Here is a 16,317-nt window from a genome sequence, read left to right on the forward strand (position 1 = left end):
GGAGTGAGCTCTGGGGCTGGAGCCCTCCCTGGGCTTGACTGGGGATCAGGAGCCCTCCCTGGGCATGACTGGGGCTGGAGCCCTCCCTGGGCTTGACTTGGGGATCAGGAGCCCTCCCTGGGCTTGACTGGGGAGCAGGAGCCCTCCCTGGGCTTGACTGGGGAGCAGGAGCCCTCCCTGGGCTAAACGGGGAATCAGGAGCCCTTCCTGGGCTTAACTGGGGATCTGGTGCTTACGAGGAGCAGGCACTGGGGCTGGAACCGACACTGGGGCCTCATCAACGCATGGCGGGCTTGCCATGTTAATGTTCAGTGGGCTTGCCATATTATCGTCCAGCGGGCTTGCCACATTAACGTCCAGTGAACTAGAGTAGGCCGCGGACGGCGGGCTGGTCCTGGCTCGGGGCAGGATGCTCTCCAGACACCGGAGGATTCCTTCCCTCCAGCTCAGTACCGTGGAGTATGGGAGGTCCACGGGGCGATGGTAGTTGGCCCCGAGCCAGAACAGGGAATTAATGGTGGCGTCATCGAGGGCCGTAGCCGCGGTGAGCCTGCAGAACTCCCAGGAATACTCAACAAAGGTGAGATCTAGGCGAGCTAAGGCGGAGAACCGAGCGGCAATTTCCATAGCCGCGGGGAAAAAGGAAAACAAAAAACTTTTCAAACAGGCAGAAAAAACAAACGCGAGGAAAAGTCGCCGCTCACTTTTTGTGAGGTCTGGAATTCTGTCACGGGTTGCTACTGTGAGGAGCACGGAGCGAGGAACGAGGAGACCAGGAGTACAAAACAGAGGAGTTTCATTCTTTTTTTCAGGGAATCACACGTAGCACAAGGAGTTGACAAACACAATTCCAGACCCAGAGACCCAGAGAACAGGCTAGAACTAAATAGGGCAGATAACGAGGGGCAGACAGGTGAGGAGGATAACTAATAATGAGACACACCTGGAACAAATCAAACTACATTGGGACAGGAACAGGAAGGACCAAATAAGGAAAACAGCAACTCAACGGGAAGATACACGTGACAATTATTGATTAACTGGTAATTAGTGAGAAATGCAAGTGATTTGTTTGGGAACATTTGCTACAATTAGCTCACAAATAAGACTCCTTCAGTATATCTGCAGGATTTATGAAATCAAATTTAAGACCTTTTTAATAAAATTAAAACCATATAAGCAGGGTAGGGAAATGTCTATGGTAACACATTAAACCGTAAAATGACTGTAAAAACAAAGCATGATTTACAGTTCAGATACAGGTTTTCACAAAAACAAAAACTTTTATAAGAGTCAAAAGTATCAATCATCACATTAATTACATTTTTTTTTATCAATAATATTGTATTAATTTAATCATATATAAATATATGTTAGTGTCTTTATTGTTTAGATTTTTATAATGCATTAGCTTCTTGTTGATCCACCGGTTCACATCTACAACTGAGTGTTTGCTGTGTGAAAATATGGGTGGATTTTCGCAGTGGTCTGAACAAAAACAGCAGAATGGCTTACTAAAAATGCACATTCATCCTCTGCCAGCAGATGGCGCTGTCATAACTGCAGAAATATAGCAGTTTCCATGGTAATGGCTGTACAGCACAGCAGCTGACTTTGAAATGTGCAGCACTCATATTTATTCAATGAAACCATGGCCTTTTGAAGTTTAATCGTCACATTCAGCCATAACGCAATTCTGGTCTTTCTGTCCCCAAATTTAGGACCGCTTGAAATGACAATTAAGACTTTCTTGTATCATTTAAGACTTTTTATGGCCTTAATTTGATCAAACTAAATTTAAGACTTTTTAAGGACCCACAGATAACCTGATACTTTTGCAGGGTGTGTTCAACTTAACATGCACGTGGAGCTGTTTGGTATTCCTAGTGAATTAGCATATTGTCCCACCAAGAGCACATGCAGTCTTATAGACAGACTGCCCGCTCAAGCAAATCAGTACACTTTATTTGGGAATTTAATAAATCCCTTTTTTATGTATAAAAAATACATAAGTGTACAAATACATGATGTGCATACAAGTGTGCTCTTACCTACACATGTGCGCCCATCTATTCCTATGGTAAGACCTGCAAAACACTCACAACTGAAAGAGCCCTGTGTGTTTACACACCGTCCGTTCATACACACACCTGGGCTCCGGCACTCATCCATATCTGTGTGAGAAATACACACACACACACACACAACACAACACCTGACTCTGATCACAAATATTCTACTTCAAGCATCATGGATATCTTATAACTTTCAACAGATGTAATTTTTAAAGAGATGTCATCTTTAGAAGAGGGGATAGAGAGTTCACCTTTACAGTAGCGTCCGCTGGAGTTGAGGGTGAATCCAGGTTTACACAAACATTTAAAGCTGCCGTCTTCATTAATGCACAAGCCGTTAAGACACATGTTTGTGCTGGCACATTCATCGTGATCTGATTGAGAATGAAGGAAACTCTTGTAATCATATCTTACTGTAGGAATTAATGCAGATAATCAAGAAATCACCCTCTTCAAGGTCTTCACATTACAATTCTTTATAACTGCCCACCCTGAGATGTTATTCACATTATGTTCATTTGATCCTAATGTAATTACTGGATTATAGAAAAAATTATTTTGTATGTGTGTGTAAAATACAGGTAACTACTATGAATTGATAAAGGTCGACCGTCTTCTGGATAATGTCTTACCTATGCAGTTTCTCCCATCAGGTGTGAGCTTGAATCCCGCATTACAGATGCACTGAAAACTGCCTTCTGTGTTGAGACAGTGGCCATTCTTACACAGCACCCCATTCTGAAGACATTCGTCAACATCTACAAAACAATATCACAGTAGAGAATACAGCTTCACCATATTCTAGCCAAACTACACTGTTAAGAGTTTTGTTGAATTCAATTGAGCATGGAGTTTCTGCGACAGCTTCACGGCCCTTTCTGGCACACAATATTTACACCCATTACCAACTCTTTCACTCATTTTCATGTGCTCTTTTCTCTTGTTTTTTATTATCTGTGTTTTTTGTTCTGTCACTGTCATTCTGTTACACTGTGGAAGCTTCTGTCACGAAAACAAATTCCTCGTATGTGTAAACATACCTGGCAATAAAGCTCATTCTGATTCTTATTCTGATTGTAGTGGATTCTATGACATGCACTATATGGGGAATGCCACGTCTCGATGTCTACGGGGGCCTGTGATGGCGCATCGCTAGTGTGATCACTGCAGTGACAGGCGTAAGCATCTCTTTAAAGTCTCAGAAGCAGGAGTTGCAAAACTGTGGAGGACTTGCATGCTTCTATAGATGCTTCATAGAGGTGTGCATAAAAATGTAAAGTCTTATCACAGTTGAAATGACATTGTTCTACTAATTTGCATGTTTCTACTAACCTGTCCACTTTATTCTAATTTTAGCCACTTAGGAATGTTTTCCACATAAAACATTTTTTTGACATTTATGTTTATGTTTTACAAATCATTCTAAAATATACATTTGAAATGTAAAAAGAAAAGAAAACAAAATGGTGCTATTTAATTTCTTCATATATTTTTATAAGACACTACTGACAAAACTAAAATATACACCTGTGTGAATTGTGGGTTCATTCTCACCAGTGCAGGTCTGTTTGCCTGGAAACCTGAGAAAGCCTGAGTGGCATCTGCAGTAGTAGGAACCAGCAGTGTTGATACAGTTTCCATTAGTGCAGGGCTCAAACGCACTCATCTACATCTGCACAAAAAACACACAACACTCACAGCAATCAGTGAAAGTCATTGCTTTAGGCAGGTTTCTGTGGGTTCATTTGTTATTCTTTTGGTAGACAGATAGCCTGTAATGTTGAGGTGAAATGACCTGAACACTCTCCTCTGTTGTCCTCTCTGTATCCGGTGTTACAGTCACAGCGGTAGTCAGACCCCAAGGGTACACAGTGTCCATTCAGACACAGATTAGGAAACAGACGACACCTGTTCACAGTCTCATTCATACGAACTGAAAATAAAACAAAAACTCATCAAAGCCTTAAAAGCAGCTCGAGAGCACTTATTCATGGTCATAAGGATTTGCTCACCGACAACAGGTTGTTGTGGTTTAAATCCATTACCATTCCCTGGGATTTGATGAATCTGAGGTGTGATGCGTCCGTTGTCATTAGGTGGGCGAAGTATCCGGTCATTAGAGGTAGGTCTGAAGCCGCTGCGGTGTTGAGGGTGCAGGTCAGGATCCTCTTCACTAAACCCACTCAGAGCAGAGACCACCAGACAGATCCTGAAGTATTCATCTGTAGGGAACAGAAAAGACAGACACAGCCGAACTATCACAGCTGACTATACTAGCAGTCTAACAGTCTAAGCAACATTATGTCACCAAAGTATGGACTCGGAGGATGACTGCACACACAGCACTGTTCCCTTTACTGTCCCAACATTAATCCAGCCACGCAATCGTCCTTTCTTTCTGTTACTCTAATAACTTCTCGAAAAATGTCCCAAAATGTCCCAACAGATTCTGACAACAGGACAAATGGATGAGGAAAGACAGTACTGTTATAGACATTTGCTTTGATGAGTCCAGTGACAGGCTGAGAAGCAACATGGGCTTTTAGTTCAAGGAAATTGCAACCAAAACGGTGACTGTAGAATTTTAAACCTACATTTAATGTCCAACAATAAATATTTGTATTTATTAGTTTATTGCGCTTCTTTCTGATGCACATGTTCTCACCAGCGCTCACTCAGTGAAGTCTGTGAAGTTTAATGGAGACTCGCTTTTGGTCAGGATTAGCCTGAATGCAAAATGAAAATAGTTTTAAACATTTTTTTTAGATAAGGATACAACTGTCAAATTCTGGTATATCTTTAGAGGGGCTCCCTTTCAAGGAACTTAATGCTGCCTCATGATTGCGTCTGATGTACATGTGCAACTAATCCTGATTCCAATGCTGATTGGTGCTGCGTCACCCCGTGACCGTGACAGCGTACCACGGAAGCTATAAAAGACACCCAGAACAAAGCTTCTGTGTCTTCAGCAAGCACTCTGTATAACATTCTGTCTCTTATTTGGTGTTGTCTGTGCTGTAGAGCCAAAATTTTTTTAGAAAGTATAATGACGAACAAGCAGCTTTGATCGTGTGCCTCCCTGCCCTCAATACATTATGGGTGAAGACACACATGATCTGTGTGTAGTCTGCTTGGGAGCAGGGCGTGCTGAGAAGACTCCTCTCCTGCCTGGCCATCTTTGAGGAGCTTGGTCAGTCTTGTGCCCCTTGTGGTTCAGGTGCCACGTCTGCCGAAGCATTGTGCCAGCTCAGATCATGGGGGTCAGAGAAGGAGCTTGCAGAGAAGCATGAGATGGGCCCAGGCTCCAATGCTTTCCCTCAGGAGTCGGACGCCTGCTCTGCAGCTTCTTCCACCCCGAGTGGAAGTCCAGTCTTGGCTTTATCCAGCTCTGATGATTTGGCAGGGGATTTTGAGGATTCGCCACCTCTCCTCCATGTTTATGAGGACTCGTGCCATGGTCAAGTTAAACATCGACTGGCTGGCCGAAAAGGAGAATGTGTGGTGTAAAAGCAAGCTAGACGAACACACAACCTCTGCATCGGGGGCCTATCATTATAGACAATTCTTGTCATTTATTTCCAGCCCCACAATCTTGAATTACTCCTCTGTTGTGGGGATGAAAGAGCAAGGGTATGAGACAAGCAGCAGCGTTCCAGAGGTTTATTCCTCTAAGACCCAGGTCCCAGCCATCAACTCCCAGCTCCTCCCACTGGAAACAACAAAAAGAGAGTGTTGTTTCTCGTACCCTCACCACAAACAACGAGTCTGGAGGATGAGACAGCACTCTCGCCTGAAACATAAATGTCTCACCCGAAGCCCCCTCAGGAGAAGGCAGATCTGAAGACCGTCATTCTATCAATGAAGGCTTCGGGAAAATTGTCTTGATGCAGGTCATTCAAGCCTCTGAGGGCAGGTCCCTCCAGGGGGAAATGGCCCACATCACTTCAGTGTGTGCCCGATATACTGTTTCAGGAAAGTTTCTGCCTAGAATTTGCTCCGGGTACTGTTAAAGCAGTTCTTCACCCTAGACCAGGCTATGTGCCCAAGTCCGACCAACTGCTGGTATGCTTTGATTCACCCAGGCAGGGTTCCCCAGCTTCCAATCAGACAAGCAGCCTGGATTTGGACTCTACACCAGGAACACAAGTACTGTCATCCGAGAGTTGTGCTCAGACTTATTCACACAGGACAGACAATTGTCAGTATGGCACAGAGGGTATTTAGATTTTTTTGATATCAAAAAAAAAAAATGACTTCCTGTCTCACTGCTTCACTGTTACTCATAAAATGTACACCTCGAAGGCAATGCCATTTTGAAGCCTTAGCCATATGTTTATTGACAATAAATAAACCTGAAATAATAAAATAATAACAAACATAAACAGCAGAATATGCTTGGTGTGAACTGTTTAAGGAGTGTATTGATCACCTGATCCTGGTACGGGACACATTTCATGAGCTGTGCTCTGACTCCAGCAGTGGCCACGGTCACAGCAGCACTGGATTTTACTGAAGCGTCCGCTGATTTTCTGAGCACAGCGTCCATTCTCAACAGACGCAAAACAGACACCTGTGTGCTGCTCTGAAATATACACACAAACACACACCTATGCACAATGAGAGAAAGTCATTTAGTCCAAAATACTGAAGATATATTAACAAAAAACAAAGTGTATAGGTGTTCCATGAAAAGTTCATATTCAGGTGAACATTTGAACCTCTGGCCATAAACAAACTGAAAACTGGTGAAGCCACATTTCCACTTCAGGGTGATACGCTTGATTAAAGTCTCTACTACACATGCGTGTCTGCCCTTCATTTACACATATAGCACAGCCAAGGATGTTTATATGCTTTCTAGCAGTGTGTGTATCTCTGGATAATCCTGCAGTTATTAGTTCATTGTGCTGAGTTAACCAATGCATTCACTACACACAGGTATAAGTATAGACTGTATACAGGAAATTGCTTTGAACAGTAACATTCCATAACATCTGAGCTTATGGATGCAGTTTGTACATGTGCTTTCATTAAAATCAAAGGATACTGTCAGATCCTCAGATAGATGGAACCACACATTCTCTGGCACTGATCTGCAGTTATTGACAGTATAAAGGAGGTCACAGAGTTCCCTCTCTGTACTTCCTCCTGTACCCATCTGCCACCAGACTCTAGAAACAGAAGAGTTCTGATGCGGCTTTGGTTCTCTTCCCTTTGCCACTCTGGTTCTTGTTCAATTTCTGCTAGGTATCTCTCTATAGGCGGAAGTACAAATGACACAATGACTGTGCGTCAGCATGGCATTGATGTGCAGTCTGATTCTTCTGTTTGCGTGGACAACAGCATGTGAATGTACAAGTGACTGATGTACAAAAAGATCCAACCACACTCACTGTCAACTGAGTAAACTTTGAAAGGCTTGTGATTTCATGCCAGCAAAATGTCTAATGAGAAGGAAACTTATTCTCGCCTGTGTGGCTGTGGCTCTTGTCTTTCAGTAGAAGATTCTCATCCCCTCTATTTCTCCAGCCTTGTGGCAAAACGTTCAGGTAGTGCTCATGAACCCTGAGTGCAGCCCACACTGATAACTACTCTGAGTTCCTTTAAACAAACTACTCTTTAAGGCTTGCTTAAGTAGAAGACAACAGACAGAGACAGACAGACAGACAGACAGACAGATAGATAGATAGATAGATAGATAGATAGATAGATAGATAGTGGATACACTCTTAAATACACACAAGCATAGGGGTGCTTGGTCAATTCAGTCCCAACTCATGAATTGAATGAACAGGCTCTTTGGGTACTTTCTATCTGGAAAGATGCACGTCTAATTATAGGTTGAGGTCTGAAACGTTGTGATGTCTGTCTGAACACAGAATTCACCATGTAAGAGCTGCGTGAGGCTGTACAAAGAACATACCCATAAACACCATAATCATTACAATGTTTCAAAGTCTGTAGACTGTTAAAGCTGGCAACAGTCCAGTCAACGCTTATACACATATACAAGAGTCAACTGCTGTCCAACTCACCGAGGCAGCGCGTCCGGTCTGCAGATGGCAAGTATCCAGAAGGACACACACAGGAGAAACTGCCCGCTGAATTAATGCAGCGTCCTCCATCACACGCACGCTGGACGGTGGAGCATTCATCCACATCTGAGAGATTTCACACAATCAAATACAATTTACTTTTATTAGATCAAGTGGGTTTATTGCTCCTGCATGGCAGGGGAAAAGAAAATACAGTGGACAGCTGTACATGAGATGAGTGTATCTAATGAAAGGCATCAGCTAGAATGTGTATGTTCAGACAGAGCCATTTCTCCAGAAGCTCAATTATAAGCTAGACACAAAACACCTGTCACATCCTGTGTTATTATCTGTAGGTCATGAACAAACAATCACAGCGAGGCTTTATAAATTCTATATTGTTGGGAATTTATGCAGCAGTCTCTCATTTCATTATGTATGCTATAATTCTTTTCTTGGCATGGATACTGATATAGACCAAACACGCTAACAGTATGTTACTTACCCTCACACATCAGCGAACTCGTGTGCTGCTGGAAACCCACGGTACACTGGCACTGATATGAGCCCACAGTGTTGATGCACTTTCCTCCTTTACACAGGTCAGGCACAACCTTACATTCATCAACATCTGGCCAAAGAGAAAACATCACACACTGAAAGCACCATCAATTCCCTTAAATCACTTTCTTTTGAAGTGTCAAAAAAGAGCCTGCAAATGGCAAGCCACAGTCTAGGAGTGACTTACTGACTATATGATCATCAAAACAACCGGCCATGGTTCTTTTTAAAAGAGTTTACATTAATAATGTAAATAATGCAATAAGGCAGGTAAATCCAACATCAATAGATACTACAGTGGAAGGAGTGTAACATCTGGTACCTAAAAACACATTCAAATAATCTCACGGTGATCACAATATGAAGAATAACCGCCAAATAATCAGTGGAACAGTTACATTACACCTCTCTCAGTAATACTCAGCAGTGATGTTTCCTTCCTGCATGAATCAGTGCTTTTGAACTAACTGGAAGAGTAAATGATTCAGTAGCTATGTTTATATGCAAGCAAATAATCTGTTAGTAATTGGATTGATGGCTCAATCGGACTGAAAAGCCTTCATGTAAACACTTTAATCAATCCGATTGAGCTCAATCTGAATGAAATTTTGATCGGATTAGAAGGGGTGGTGTAGACCTTTTCTAATCCGATCGAGAGAACATGTAAACATTTGATCAGATTGAAAACTGAAACTGGAAATTACTGCGCATGTGCAATGACGTTGTTTTTGTAGAATGAAGTGTCATAAATGACTGTCATGTTATTCTAAAATTCTCCTTTCCATCAGTCCTCACTTCATACTCTCATCCACAGATGTCTTGTTTTGGCTATTTTACTGCTTGATTATTTAAAGGGGTCATGAATTGTGGAATCAACATTTACTTGAGCTTTTGATATATAAGAGGTCATCGTACTAAATGAATATCCTGTAAGTTTCAGAACTGAAAACGTCCTTGTTACTGAAATAAAAGCTTGTATTGACACCAGGCCCAGCGAACGCCAGATCCTGGAATGTGCCTATGTATGACGTAATAGATAGGTTAAACACCACCTCCACTGAAGAATATCAACGCCCAATTCTGTAGCCCCGCCCACTGATTCACGCATAACAAGCCCTGCGTCCCATGCCATCCATCCTAAATAATATGTGAGATTAGAATTAGTGTGTCCCAAAGCCTAGTATGTTGAAAAGAGTATGCCAGAAGTCCCTGGATGGTCTACTGCTTCAGGTAGATTTTTGAAGTGTGGATCCGTGCACACTCTGATGGCTAATACTACCCACAATCCATTGCGCTTTGATGAATGATTTAGTTCAAAACTAAAAACACAAATAAAAGACGTTAAAAAACTACAAACATGGCAGATGTGCGTGACCGATGGTTAAGTAGAGAGGTTTAGATAAAGGGGTTTGAGTTACTAATAATCAACATTTAACCTGTTAACATTTTTTATTTAATGTTATCTGTGTTAGGATATTTCATCTACAACAACAATGTGAACTTTTATAAACATCCGTTTGGCCATTAACTTTTAAATGCATCATTATGCAAAAATCTGAGCTGAGTTCTCAGCATAAAGACCCACGGCTGGCAGATCAACGAGCTACTTCATTTCTCTCCAGTACAGTAGGAAGTTAAATGAGATGAAATGTGGAGGATGTTAACTGTGACAAGATGATTGACAGACCAGTTTACAGTGACAGGGTGTGTGTAATTATGAGACGGACCGTTAAACACGCAATTGTATGATGTTATAGTATGTCCCAAAGCTTGCCTACTCTTCTACTACACACTCAAAGTCTCTCATTTCATTATGTATGCTATAATTCTTTTCTTGGCATGGATACTGATATAGACCAAACACGCTAACAGTATGTTACTTACCCTCACACATCAGCGAACTCGTGTGCTGCTGGAAACCCACGGTACACTGGCACTGATATGAGCCCACAGTGTTGATGCACTTTCCTCCTTTACACAGGTCAGGCACAACCTTACATTCATCAACATCTGGCCAAAGAGAAAACATCACACACTGAAAGCACCATCAATTCCCTTAAATCACTTTCTTTTGAAGTGTCAAAAAAGAGCCTGCAAATGGCAAGCCACAGTCTAGGAGTGACTTACTGACTATATGATCATCAAAACAACCGGCCATGGTTCTTTTTAAAAGAGTTTACATTAATAATGTAAATAATGCAATAAGGCAGGTAAATCCAACATCAATAGATACTACAGTGGAAGGAGTGTAACATCTGGTACCTAAAAACACATTCAAATAATCTCACGGTGATCACAATATGAAGAATAACCGCCAAATAATCAGTGGAACAGTTACATTACACCTCTCTCAGTAATACTCAGCAGTGATGTTTCCTTCCTGCATGAATCAGTGCTTTTGAACTAACTGGAAGAGTAAATGATTCAGTAGCTATGTTTATATGCAAGCAAATAATCTGTTAGTAATTGGATTGATGGCTCAATCGGACTGAAAAGCCTTCATGTAAACACTTTAATCAATCCGATTGAGCTCAATCTGAATGAAATTTTGATCGGATTAGAAGGGGTGGTGTAGACCTTTTCTAATCCGATCGAGAGAACATGTAAACATTTGATCAGATTGAAAACTGAAACTGGAAATTACTGCGCATGTGCAATGACGTTGTTTTTGTAGAATGAAGTGTCATAAATGACTGTCATGTTATTCTAAAATTCTCCTTTCCATCAGTCCTCACTTCATACTCTCATCCACAGATGTCTTGTTTTGGCTATTTTACTGCTTGATTATTTAAAGGGGTCATGAATTGTGGAATCAACATTTACTTGAGCTTTTGATATATAAGAGGTCATCGTACTAAATGAATATCCTGTAAGTTTCAGAACTGAAAACGTCCTTGTTACTGAAATAAAAGCTTGTATTGACACCAGGCCCAGCGAACGCCAGATCCTGGAATGTGCCTATGTATGACGTAATAGATAGGTTAAACACCACCTCCACTGAAGAATATCAACGCCCAATTCTGTAGCCCCGCCCACTGATTCACGCATAACAAGCCCTGCGTCCCATGCCATCCATCCTAAATAATATGTGAGATTAGAATTAGTGTGTCCCAAAGCCTAGTATGTTGAAAAGAGTATGCCAGAAGTCCCTGGATGGTCTACTGCTTCAGGTAGATTTTTGAAGTGTGGATCCGTGCACACTCTGATGGCTAATACTACCCACAATCCATTGCGCTTTGATGAATGATTTAGTTCAAAACTAAAAACACAAATAAAAGACGTTAAAAAACTACAAACATGGCAGATGTGCGTGACCGATGGTTAAGTAGAGAGGTTTAGATAAAGGGGTTTGAGTTACTAATAATCAACATTTAACCTGTTAACATTTTTTATTTAATGTTATCTGTGTTATATTTCATCTGCAACAACAATGTGAACTTTTATAAACATCCATTTGGTGTTTAACTTTTAAATGCATCATTATGCAGAAAATATGAGCAGAGTTCTCTGCATAAAGACCCGTGGCTGGCAGATCAAAATTTCTCTCCAATACGGTAGGAAGTTAAATGAAATGAAATGTGAAGATTGATTGACAGGTCAGTTTACAGTGACAGGATGCGTGTAATTATGCGACAGAGTGGACCGTTGAAAAAGATGCAATTGTATGACGTTATAGTTTGTCCCAAAGCATGCCCAGTCTTCTACTACACACTCAAAAGTGTGTAGTTTTTCCTCACCAAAACAGTACATACTTTAAGGGCGTAGTATAAGTAGACACATTGGGACGCAGCAATAGTAGGGAAATAACATAAGTGGTGCTAAACCGGATCGATCAACCAAGCAATAAACATGCCGTTGAAGATCGCAGAATATTGTGCCGTGCCTGGTTGTGGAAGAACACAGTCGCTGCATAACCTTCCTTCGGATTCAAATATTAGAAATGCGTGGTTGAACTTCCAAACTTCCAAAGCTGAAGTTCCAGCTCATGTGAGTAAAACATTGAGCGTTTTTTCACTTCATTTCGCCGCGGATTCCTTTGTAAACAAGATACAGGTCGACACTGGATTTGCAGAGAGACTGAGATTAAAAAGCAATGCTGTGCTGACAGGAATGGCGCAGCACACTTATGCGAGTAAAAAATATTTGTATTATGTGTCACTATTGCTTTGTTAGAGATTGCTTGATTATGTGTACGTGTCTAACCAAAGTCACAGAAGGCTCCAACTATGAAGGACGTAGCTTGTCAAACAGACACACAGAAAGTTAGTTTACTATGCAAAACTGTTATCCAATCATAGCAGTGGGCGTTTACTTCCAAGTCTTCAATGCAGCACACCCATCAAAACCAGCGTTTCTCGAGCCGCCCTCAAAACCAGGGTAGAAAGTAGCCTATTACTTATTGATTTTGATGTTTTTGAATATAAAAACCACGCGAACGTCATAAGTGGACCTCAGACAACAGTATAAAATAATAAAAAAGCCAGTTCATGACCCCTTTAAAGCAGCACAGCTCAAAGCATCATGTGCTCATCGTCTCCTAATTTGGACCCGAAATAGATAAATATTAAGTCTGCTCTTTAAAACAAAGAAAAGAAGCAATGGCTGGAGAATAGTATGTGCAAACAGCAGGAAACTCTGTATATTCGTGCAGTATGTGCATGTCAAAAGATCAAATCCGATATTGAAGCTTGTGGCATATAAACGTGCAAATCAACCTGATCACTTTATTTAGCGTTCATGTAAACACTACGTTCAGACTCATGAAGACAGTCATTTGTTTATGTTCCAGAATAAATCAGTGAATGATTCAGTGACTCAAAGACAGTCACACTTACTGGTGTATTGATGTAGCCTAATTTTCAGAAATTCGCTGGAATTTAACAATTTAGGTCTAGGTAGACAACCCATTGAACCCCAAAGTTCATGACAGTCACAGTGGATAGGCTAGTTTCAAAACAGTATAAATTATAGCTAGGACAGTCCACTGGTGTTACAATGAATAGGAGAAACTGCAATCCCTGGTGAAAAAAAAGTACACTTCCATAATGTATTTAAAGTGCTCTATTTTCGCGCACTAATTTTGTACTTAATATACTAATTCTTCTTTAGTACTTAAGATAATCTTAAGAACATCTAAGTGTACTCAACTGTGCTATTTTGGGACACCATGAATATGAACTAATGTAATGTAAATGTATTTTAAAAATGTATTTAGGTACCACTTGAACCCATCTTTCATACAAAGATGGGTTCAAGTTTACTACATTTTTTAATACAGAGATAGTATGTTAAAAGCACATTTTAGTTCATATTCATGGTGTCTCAAAATAGCACAGTTGAGTACACTTAGATGTTCTTAAGATTATCTTAAGAAGTACTAAAGACGAATTCTTAATATATTAAGTTCAAAATTAGTGCGCGGAAATAGAGCACATTAAGTACATTATGAAAGTGTACTTTTTTCACCTGGGATGCTCAATATGATGGTAAAGGAAGCCTTGCCTTACAGTAAAATTACAGCAGTTCTTTACAACAACATCACTGCAGCTGCTGTTACAGAAGCTCTAGATATCATAGAAACAACAGTAAAGAGGCTGAAACTTGCACTCAGCCTTTGCTCTACTACACTCAGGGACGGATCTACTGGGGTTGCATGGCAAGAACAAGCATTGCCACCCTATCTGCCACCCCAGAATGATCCCAGAATAAAAATATATATGTCAGAAATTTTTCTTGTGCCGCTCTTCAGCAGTGGCACTTTTAATGTGATGACATTGAAAAAGAGAGTACCGTGAAATAATGGTAAGAAAAAACATCTTTCTGTAAGCTCACCTCCAGTGCTGCACATGCATACAGTGTGAAGTCAGCTTCATTAACAAATTACTTTTATATGAACTAATTGGTTTTATATGTAAATTGACTGGAGCAACCTGAAATATACCCCTCCTCCTTTGCATATACACAACATGACTGAGACCAGTCATCTCGGCACATGGATTTTATACCAATGACATGCAGCCCTGATAATCAGTGGCGTGGATGAAAGAACACCATCTAAATCTGCCTTTAATTTGGGAGTTTGATGACCTGCTTAACTTCACAGACCATGCAGTCATGCATACACTCTTAAAAATAAAGGTGCTTCAAAAGGTTCTTCAAGTGATGCCATAGAAGAACCATTTTTGGCCATTGGCTTTGACCATTCAGTCAAAGGTTCTTTAAAGAACCATCTCTTTCTTACCTTTTTGTAATCTGAAGAACCTTCTTTCGCCACAAAGAAGCCTTTGTGAAACAGAAAGGTTCTTCAGGTGTTAAAGGTTCTTTATGGAACCTTTTAGACAAAAAGGTTCTTCTATGGCATCGTGAAGCACCTTTATTTTTAAGAGTGTATGTATGCTGAACAACATCTTGAGCCTAGGAGATTTCACTTTACACCTCTCTTTGTCGCCACACTGGCTGCTAGCTGCAGTTGACATTAAATTCAAGACACTGGTGAAAAGAACAAAAGTCTTGAGTTAGAGTTCAAGGCCATATTTTCATTTCATTTTTCTTGTAATGGAGCATGTGGACACTTAGGTCTTGACTGTTCTCAACTACAACAATGCTGAGCACTTGAATCATGACCGTTAATGGATACTGTTGACCAACTTACTCTTTAGGGTAAAGTGTGTAATATCTGTGCCACAAAAATATATTTTCAAACTGGTTCTCTGAACACTCCCGCTGTCTGCACGTTACACATTTTAATAATGTAATAGAATCAGTGCTCACCTTGGCAGGCTCCTGTGCGGCTGTTTGGCGTGAATCCTCTGCTGCAGGACGAGCTGAGCGGAGGGCACAGCTCACACAGGTGACCCCACGCTTGTCCCACCGTGGCACAGCAAACAGCCTTACTGCACACAAAGCCACTGCTCTGAGCTGCACACTGCCTGCTGTGCACCCGGATGAAGCATGGCCCTGTTCGGTAATCTGACATGTCCACAAAAGTTACAAAGCACAATATTCAGGATCTTTTCTGAAAAAAATATCGCATTATTCCCCAGGCAAGTAAGAATATTGGACATATTGGACATTAATCTCCTAATTTATGGAAAAATTAACTGTCCACTGATGAAAGACGCATCTTAATGACAGAATCTAGAAAAGCTGTAATGCTGTTGTACATGTGTGTCTGCTCCTGTACAGATGATGATCAGACATTCAGCTCATAGACAGAGAGAAAAACAGCTTTATGAAAATGCAGCTGAATTCACACCCCAATTTGCATAAATAAAGGAAGTATAAATGTAGAAATTATTTTTTCACAGAGTACGTTCATAATCCATAATCACGCTTCCTCCAGTGAAAAAGTCCATCTCCTGTTGTCTCTCGCATCAAAATCAATTCACATATTTGTTTAGAGCCGTTTTGGACTGTTTTGGTTTGTAAATGGTGCTTGATCTGTGCAGATTTCACTCCTGATTCATGACTTTTTCACTGCAGAAAGCAATATCATGAATTATGGACTCAGCGGTTTGTAGTTAAAAACGTCTTAACGATGAATTTGTTTCTTACAAACACACAGCTTTCCAATTTCACTGATGGACTGGAGTGGATTACTTGTGGATTATTGTGATGTTTTTATCAGCTGTTTGGACTCTCATTCT

The 16,317-nt window shown here is 40.9% G+C and overlaps 1 protein-coding gene across 1 annotated transcript in view; it reads right to left on the reverse strand.

The window, feature by feature from the left end:
- The window catches only part of fbn2a (fibrillin 2a), a 138,544-nt gene that overhangs the window by 111,123 nt on the left and 11,104 nt on the right, over positions 1–16,317 (reverse strand). The window contains 11 exon segments of the mRNA XM_016462171.1: positions 2,052–2,174; positions 2,327–2,449; positions 2,708–2,833; positions 3,630–3,733; positions 3,735–3,747; positions 3,871–4,008; positions 4,088–4,297; positions 6,505–6,657; positions 8,111–8,236; positions 10,556–10,681; positions 15,443–15,640. Of these exon segments, the coding sequence (XP_016317657.1) occupies positions 2,052–2,174; positions 2,327–2,449; positions 2,708–2,833; positions 3,630–3,733; positions 3,735–3,747; positions 3,871–4,008; positions 4,088–4,297; positions 6,505–6,657; positions 8,111–8,236; positions 10,556–10,681; positions 15,443–15,640 (1,440 nt within the window).

Source organism: Sinocyclocheilus anshuiensis, unplaced genomic scaffold (genome assembly GCF_001515605.1).
Source record: "Sinocyclocheilus anshuiensis isolate Anshui unplaced genomic scaffold, SAMN03320099.WGS_v1.1 scaffold889, whole genome shotgun sequence".
In the NCBI taxonomy this organism is placed as follows: Eukaryota; Metazoa; Chordata; class Actinopteri; order Cypriniformes; family Cyprinidae; genus Sinocyclocheilus; species Sinocyclocheilus anshuiensis.